The sequence below is a fragment of the Channa argus genome, chromosome 1 (assembly GCF_033026475.1).
Source record: "Channa argus isolate prfri chromosome 1, Channa argus male v1.0, whole genome shotgun sequence".
NCBI lineage: Eukaryota > Metazoa > Chordata > Actinopteri > Anabantiformes > Channidae > Channa > Channa argus.
The window spans coordinates 23,472,537-23,481,763 of NC_090197.1; the positions used below are offsets into that span (position 1 = coordinate 23,472,537).

Here is a 9,227-nt window from a genome sequence, read left to right on the forward strand (position 1 = left end):
ACACATATTTAGTTATGAGAAAATATGAAAAGGACCTTTCCACTGTGCATATCTTAAATAAATGTAATTTCTTCAACACTTGAGGGCAGCAGAGAGGTTTTTTCTAATCCACCTGAGAGCAAGTAAACAGTATTTGTATTGTGGTATACATGCAGTATAGAAAAGCCGCATGGAATTTAATGAAGTATTAGAAAAGACAAAATGATATGATCCACTATGGACTATTGAAACCACAATCCCACAGCACATACGTGATGTTATTAAAAAATAAGATGTTGCGGCGAATGTTTACAGAATGTATAAGTCAAATGTGAATATTTGGACTGGAATTGGGCAAATTAAAGGTGGTAACAGTTCAGAAGGAGACATTTATTATCAACAGCTACAAATTGTACACATCAGTGCTAGGAAAGTAGTGTGAAAGCCACAGCCCACCATTTTCTATACACAACCCTTATAATCGGGGCCTCTGCATACTGTAATGTCCTGCAAATTTGGAATTTAATGTAACAGACAAATGTCTGCAGGAGTCTGAGACGAGACATTTTGAAGCGGGGAAGGTGACAAGTAAACCGAAAGGAATTCAGAAAAAACTCTCTCTGGATGCTAAAGCTAATTTAAAAAAAACAAAACTGAAATTTTGAACTTTTCCTGGTCTTCAATGTGCAACCAATGCAAATTAAATGGTCTGGCTGATCTAATACTTTTGGACACAGACAAAATATATACAATAATTGGTCGACATTAATTTAAACAAAAAAATAATAACAGAATCCAAAAAAACTTTAATAGCAATGCAAATACTGGCACAGACAGGTAGTTTCAGTTAATCAGACACTATTCAGAGAGTTTAACATTAGATGAGACAATATTATAAATTATTTAGCCAAAGCCAAAGCAATGAAGATAACATGTTGCAAAGGTCAAAACAAGCTAATTTGATACAGTGACTAGCAAAATGTTAGGCGATATCACATCATTAGCCAATGCTGCAAACATGTAATGTTTAAGAATACATAGATTACTGACATCTTACAGTGCATTATTCTTAACAGACTTTTATTTTTTAAAATCCCTTATAATAGTTTTTTAAACATACAGTCTAAAAATAAATTTAACTCTATCTATCAAATCAGCATATACATTTAAAAAAACCCATCTCATCAGAAGTTTTCAAACATGTACAATCTAAATGCTGAAGAATGCCCACTTTGTGCCATTGTCTGATGGCATTTAGAACTCAAAGCAATGCCCAGTCAGCACCAGCTTTATGCAAAATGTACATGTGTGTTAAAGTATGGGTTGTCAAGGCACAATGACAGTGTTAAAAAATTGCCACTATCAGATTTTTGACTTCGTGTTTATACATTATAGTGCATAACATTTAAACCATTTCAAATACCATTTCAAATAAAATCTGTAACTTTTATAAATTTAAAATTTAAACATTTGAAATGTACACATTTCAGATCCTAAACCATGTATCATCACAGTATCAAATCCCAACGGACAGATATTTTGAGTTTTTTTAAGAGAAAACGCACCAAATCACAGGGAAACATGTGAAATGTGAATTATTCAAAACTCCTAATAGAGAAAAGTATCAAAAATACTAACTCCTTGTTGTCTGCAACCAAGCATGCAGCAAAAATATTCAGTTGTCTTTCTATTAAAGCAGTGGGTATGAAACAAAAGGCACATAAATGCTTTTGCATTAGTTTCTATTTGGACTTTGCTTTAAAGTCAAGAACTTGTTTAACTTTCCTCAGCAGGACAGCAACAATTAGTGCACATAAAACCAAAGTGACTGCATACAACAACACAAAGAAAGCAGAATCAGTACTGCTGTGCAGACTTGAGTACAGCTTCCTACGGCCTACATAGTCAAGGTAGGATGCATGAATCTGACACAGAGTGCAGCAAGATAGGAAAATATGGAATATCTGATGACTTTGTCCCACAAAGTCGCACCTTCCAGGGAAGCAGCGCTCTAGCATGGGAAAGGTAAAGAAGAAGGCACAGCTGAGAAAGAAAGCCACCTGGCCAAAGTGATAGATAAGAGCTGGGTCACTGCTAGCTGTGGACCAGAAAAGCAGTCTCTTAAACACAGGACTGCTGTCCCAGATGTAGGCAACTGCGGAGGGCAGCACCTTACACACCTTAGACACCCAGGCTGGTAGGGTCTGGTTGCAGTATTTTCCATAACAGCATCCTAAGCATGACAAACAGCTGAGGACAGTGGCAATGGGCATAAAGATCCCATGCACGTGTCTGTACAAGCTGTCATCCACACCATAGTAAAAGTGAACCGCTGCACTGCCGTACTGATACTGTGCTACTCCTACATAGTCCAGAAAGTAGAAGGTATAGTGACACAGCTCAGACTTGCCTCCCAACAGGTGAGCAGCTACACTGAATGCTGTGTAGGTCAAAGAAGACAGGATGAGGATCAACAGGGGCCAGGAATGAGGATCACTAACAAAGTCCACAACCTCTGAGAGCTGGATCAGTTTAAACAGAAAAACTACAAATGCCAGCAGGTGAGTCCAGATGTTGATGGTCTCATTGTGGCGCTGGAACATGGACAGGAAGTAGTAGCGCCAGTTTTGGTTCAGTGGGCGGTATCCAGTGCAGACATAATGCTCCCTGAAGTAGCTTGGAACTTCTGCATCTCTTATGGTGTCATGCATGGAGGGCATGGCCTCCGTCAGCATCTTGGGAACCTTCCTAATCTGCTGCAGGCTTATGAACACTTGGCCAATTCTACCCATCACAATGGTTGCCATAACTGTCAGCAGCTGAATGGTGCACACTGGGCAGGTCCTGTAAAGAAGAGTTTCAGAGGTAAAACCCAGTCCATTTTTGTATTATGTGTCATACAGGTTTAAGTGGTATTAGAAACTGTTGCTAAAAATAATAAGTAAATTTTACAATTTGCGATAAGTAATGTAATACCTGAAGGTAAATTAATTTATATGAAGAACAGAAAGCTGCATTATACTTTTTTTTTGTCCTTTCCGCTTATCGCGTGAATTCAGCTTAACTTTTCTGATGCAACCATCCTCAATCTCTACTGGTTGTCTACCAACTTTGACATATAGCTGGGACTGGGGATTGCTACAGCTGCCCTTAATGGAGTTTAAAAAACATGATCACGGCAGTGGAAAGGAGAAAGTAGCAGTAGCAACACCAGAAATCTTTTCCAAATAATATATTAAGTCCAAAGATTTTCTGCATAAGTACAGTGATTATTATGAGGGTCTTAAAGCATTTCTTGCTCTTTTTTCCTCTTTGAACTCAACTTTATGATGCATATAAAAAGTTGCAGCAATGTCAGACTTATACTGCTGCCAGAACAGCAAAGAAAGAGAAAAAGATCATAATGCACTTCTGCTGGAGAGGTTCATTTATTATGATGGAAGATATATGTTATTGAAAACTCCTTTTGTCCATGTCAAAATCCTGCAGGAATGGTGATACAGATTACTTCATGACCCGCTGACAGGTTTTGATCTGGTCTGTTGAAGTCAATGAGCTCTGGAGTGGCACAGGCCCCAGGGCTAAGCTCCAAATGCATTCATAAACACTGAGAGTAACTACAGTGTGAATAACCATGCCTGAAGCCTCAATCTTTGTGTTGACCCTCCTTAAATCTTTCCTGCCTCTCACACTGGACTCCCATCAGTTCAACTGGTGGCTCCATACAAGATGCTCTCATTGCGACAGTCCACTCTGCATAAAGACACCAGTACAGTCACAACTCCTCCAACTCCTCAATTCTCTCCCTAAGCACTTGGCCGCCACGCTGTGTGCTGAGCCCATCATCATTGTGTACTTCCGGACAGAGCCACCAGCACACTCCAAACTACATGAATGGGGCTGTAATAACTTGTTGTTCCTCTGACTTCACATCTACAATGATCTCCCCTGCTCACTGGACTGCTCTGTCCTGTTTAAAAAGACAAGACAGCACTTTTTCTTCCTGCAGAGCTTTACTTCCTGAAGAAGGCTCACCGTGATGTCAGGAATCTGGAGACTATAAGCCACAAAGACATTGAGCTGTCACACGGTCTGCAGAGACAAAGACACCTCTCACCCTAATCATGGACTTTCCACCTGCCTCCTATACTGTACGGCATGCATTAAAATGAGCTTCTGCTCCTGCACCAGCAGGTTCCAGTGTTTTCTGTGAACCTGAAGAACTGTACACCATGGAAATAATCCACAACTACACTCTGTACTCTAACCACCATGACATTTAGACTGAATTGAACTTTGCACAGACTGAACCCCTCACACCACTCAGATCACTAATAGTGATAATGTATATATGACTATACATATATACACACTCCACCTCCCTTTACTCCTATTACTGTTAGATATATGACACATTTATGCTGTTGCACCTATTCACCTACACCTGCATCTTATCTGTAAGTAATACATTTCATGTTTTCTATACCACTATAATCTGTCTGCAAACTGATAGTAAAGTTGAGTCCAAATCTAATATAATTTAGCAAGCTTGTTGTCAGAAGAAGCAACTCTGACAAGGTTCAAAAAGTAAAGTGTTCTGCTTACAACAAGACATGCAGAAAAAGGGTTGATTTAAACCATACACTTTAGGATGAGTAGACCTAAAAGTACAGAGACCAAAACATTTAGCATGGTTTTAGTCATAATAAAAAGTGAAAAATGTCACAACACAAAAGACTTTCAACCAATGATTGTAGGTATTGCAGTTTGAGTATGTAGGTGTGAACTGAATGCAATATGAAGCTAATGACAGAAAAACAAAATAGATGGACAGCAGAAGTGGCAGATGCACTAATATTCTTGGTAAGGGTGCCACCCTAACTCTGTCCGTTTTTGGAGTCGCTTGTTTAAGGAGACTGAGCAGTGGTTAAACCCACTTCTGGGCACCTGCCTTCTACACTGCAATAACGTAGACACATTGCTGAGAATCGCCTACTCCTATAACCCCTGCTGATCTGGACGGGGTCTGCCCCCTTCTGCAGGGCAGTCGAGATGCCCACCGGTCAGTCAGTGTGTTTGCTGCTATGGAGGCTGTGAGTTAGTTCAGAGAAGTTCTGCCACAGCATGAAACAAACTTCTTTTACCCAGGTTTTATCACTTGAGCAGAATATTTACAGTTTCTAAGTGGATTATCGATTTCTCACCTCGTTTCCTTCACTCAGCTGCTTTCGTCTTCTTCCTCCTCCGCTGAGAAATAGTTCACAGATGAAATCGTTGAATAACTAGAATCAAGTTTACGTCCCTCTACACACCCGGAATGGTTGTGATGTTGCCACAAAAATAAAAGCGTCCTTTACTAACGGTCTGAAATGGGCGCTGCATTAACAATGTCAGCTTTGTGGAAACATTTTCAAATGGAAAATGTAAAGAACCGGAAGATAAATATCCTCTAAACTAAACACAATTCATCAGGTACTCATACTACTTAAATAGAACCTAAAATAAATACATAAATAAATTGGTAAATGAAAGTAACACACTGTTTGAGTTCGAACACGTTAAGCTTTTAATTTGAAACACCGAGTGGATCGGGAGGAGGAAGTGACGCCTGGAAGTTTTGGAAATCAAGCAAGAAATGAAGGAATAAAGAAAAAAGAAAGAAACAAACGACAGTTGAGGCGTAGGCTCTTGTCAGATTCCTATCAAATAATAGAGATTTAAGTACAAAGACAGTGAATTTATGATTTTATAGTAAATATAAATTAGTCTAGGCGACACATGAAGGACGTCCTCCAATCAAAGTCATCTGTGACTCAATTTCATTTTCACATTGGATTTAAAATTGAACCTCAAGGACATGATATGGACTATCATCCATTCAGCAGCAGAAACTGTTATGTGATTTGACGTATTATTTCAGGTGTACTGAGGAGAAACTAATAAGTTTTTATGAGAGCGTATTGTTATTACAGCACATTTAACAGATTCAATCCTCAAAATAGTTTAAAATAAAGAGTAAGATAAAATATATAGAAATAGAAAGTGTGGGATGGGCTATGGTCATTCTCCTCCCTAGTAAAAGTAGAAGTTAAACAGTGTTTATAGGCCATAACTGTTCCACCTATTTCCAATCCATATATTTTCCAAAATGTGGAGCTTTTGTAGCTTTAAAGAATATGTATCTGGTTTGAATGGTGAGTGGTAAAATATTTTAAACGGTTGTATGTGACCCACTCTTTTGTCATATTTGTTTACATTTCTAATTCAATTCTGCCTTCAGTTAAAATACAAAATGACTTTATCAAAGGGTCCCTTTGTTGTTTGGGTCCAAAGCAACACAGCTCCCTGTAACATAATCATATTACGTGAAGCAATAGTAAGAATTATCCCTGTGGAATGTAAACTGTCCAGTGCTGACGTATTTCCTGAGGCTCAAGTTTATGTTTGGAGCTTCAAAGCTTATGAACTCTCTCATCTTCTGCCTTTCTCTTTTTCTCATTTTCTGTGTCTCATCTGATTTGTATTTCAAACCTTGTTGTAAAGGACAGTTTTTTGGATGTAATGCCATCACTTTTCCAAAGGGCTGCTTGCTACAGACAGTTAAGGTTAGAATTCTAAATGTTAACATACAGCTAAGAGTTGGGGGGAATATACTTATGGTGGTTGAAGTTGGTTATTAGAGGGGGCACTGTATCGTTAAGAAAATTCTCACAAGTACTATAATATGGAAGTAGTTTGTTTAAGAATGACAAAATGAACTAAATAGTTTGTATACTTTGGAAGATGTGTTTATTATAGGGTGACATTAAGAGGAAGCAAAACTTAACTCCATAGATTTTTCCACATTATTAACAGCAATTTGTTGACTTGATGAACGCCAGAAACTATGGTTCACTCACAATGACTCTAAATATGGTTGTACCAGCTTGAGTATAGACAGGATTTTATTATAATGGATTAGTGAAATATTTGTGACCAAATTAGTTTAGATTAGACCTTTTCTCTGCAATGCAAATATTTGTCTTCTGACTCTCATCTAAAGGTAATTCATTCTCACAGTAACTGCTCTTCACAGGTTTTGTTTTAGTCCCTGATGAACTCTTGTACTCTCTCTAACCATTTGTTACTCCTGCAAATGTTTAGACACTTCCTGTTACTAACCTTACCCAACAATTTCAACAATTTCTGCCTTCATGCTTTTTATTGCTTTCTTATTCTCTTATTTCTCTATTTTCTCCCACATTTAACATCAGGTTTATTGTTGTCATTTGTATTACTTTTTTCTGTGACATGTACCTTTTTTATTTTGGATTATTATTATTTGTGTCTTGTATTGTATTTCTCAATTCATCACTGACTCAACCTTTCCACTTTGTACACTAGTATAAAACAGGAACATGGTGTAAGTAAGTTACAGCAATTTCTTCCTGTTGAGTCCCCCAGGAAAATAAGACCAGGTACCTATGGTGCAGTGGATAGGGTCATTCATTACATTTCCTAACTTCTATGTGTTTATCTGGCTTAACATACTATGTTAATTCTTGTTGCTATGTTATTTTGTATTGTTCTTCTCATTTTAAGAATGATGGGTATATACTGTATATTGTGGAGTAATTAGCAGGATGTAGAGCAGGGGCAGAGGGGAGTTCAGGTGGTCGAGGTGATAGCGGTTTGGGGTAGAAATGACAGATAGTGATAAGGAGGTACAGAACAGACACAAAACACTCTAGCAGGTAAAGTAAGATAAGATTAACTTTTCCTAACACATGAAAAGTGTCAAAGAGGTACAAGAAGAGGGTACATTTATTTAGAATAGAGTAATTTTCCCAGACATCTCCACTCAAAAATCTTTCATCTATGGAATATCATGCCATTAGGATTACAGCACCGTCCATGTGATTGTGATCTATCGAGCACTGGAGAACTTCTTTGATGAGCCTGACCTGCTGCTGTCCCACTTCCCTGAAGATGACACTCCTCTCATCCTCTTAGGAGACCTGAACATCCACTTGGACAAATCTCAGGCGGCTAACATGTTTGCTCTTCTAAACACGTTTGACCTGAGACTTGTCTCCACTCCCCCAAGGCACAAAACTGGCAACAACCTGGCTCACAGTCTTCATCCTCAGACCTTTGCATTCTCCCACCACACTTGTAACATTCCGCCGTAACCTCAGGTCTCTCAACCCGGATCGATTCTCCTCGCTGGTCTCTGCAACTCTGCCCTCAACACAGGACCTCTCCACCCTCGATACAGATCCAGCCACGGACAGCCTCTGCAATACACTCTCAGCCTGTCTGGTTTGTCTCTGCCCCATGTCTTTTAGACCAGCTTGTCCCTCAGCTTCTAATCCATGGTTCACTGACTGCATTCTTGAGCAACGCACCAGGCTCCGGAGTGCTGAGAGGAAGTGGGGCAAATCCAAGACTCCATCTGCTCTAGCTGAGTATCAGGATAATGCAAAGACTGAATACTACCAGGAGAAGCTCAGCAACACCTAGGACATGAGAAAGCTGTTCTCCACTTTCAAATCACTCATTTACCCACCTCCACCTCCTCCATCCACCTCTCTCACTGCCGACGACTTTGCAGGCTTCTTTACTAACAAGGTGGCAGCCAACAGCTCACAGTTCTCTCCTCCAGATGATGAAATCCTGCTAACTTCTTCGGACACTCCATCGCTCTCATATTTTTTAACTCTGACTAAGAATGATGTATCCACCCTCCTTTTCTCTAACAACTGACCACCTGCTCTTTGGATCCGATTCCCTTCCACTCTCCTTCAAGCAGTTGCACCCGCACTAATGCCAGCTATTACACAAATCATCAACTCATCTCTCACAGCAGGCTCTTTTCCAACCTCATTCAAGCAGGCCCAGATTACCCCACTGCTTAGGAAAGCCTTCTCTTGTGGAAAACTAACGACCTGTCTCTCTTCTTCCATTTCTGGCCAAGAAAATGGAACGAGCAGTCTTCAATCAACTCTCAAACTTTCATTTCAAGAAGAACTTCCTCAATGTCAACCAGTCTGGCTTCAAGAGGGGTCACTCCACAGAAACGGCACTCCTGACTGTCGTGGAATCTCTTCCAGTTGCAGGCCAGTCTTCTGTCTTAATCCTACTCAACCAATCTGAAGCCTTTGAGACTGTAAACCATCAGATTATCTTGTCCACACTCTCTGAATGTGGGCATCTCTGGATCAGCTCTATGCTGGCTTCAGTCTTATCTATCGGGACAAACCTTCAAG

The 9,227-nt window shown here is 39.6% G+C and overlaps 1 protein-coding gene across 1 annotated transcript; it reads right to left on the reverse strand.

The window, feature by feature from the left end:
* Positions 1 to 323: 323 nt before the first annotated feature.
* paqr7a (progestin and adipoQ receptor family member VII, a) lies at positions 324 to 5,284 on the reverse strand. The gene is made up of 2 exons (XM_067508261.1): positions 5,184 to 5,284; positions 324 to 2,823 (listed from the first exon to the last, which is right to left on the reverse strand). Exon 2 carries the CDS (start codon positions 2,784 to 2,786, stop codon positions 1,722 to 1,724), a length of 1,065 nt encoding a protein of 354 aa, XP_067364362.1. The 5' UTR covers positions 2,787 to 2,823; positions 5,184 to 5,284; the 3' UTR covers positions 324 to 1,721.
* Between the last annotated feature and the right edge of the window lie 3,943 nt (positions 5,285 to 9,227).

Bases quoted from the DNA above. Each gene is read 5' to 3' on its own strand.
- paqr7a (XM_067508261.1), bottom strand. From the start codon at position 2,786: ATGGCAACCATTGTGATGGGTAGAATTGGCCAAGTGTTCATAAGCCTG.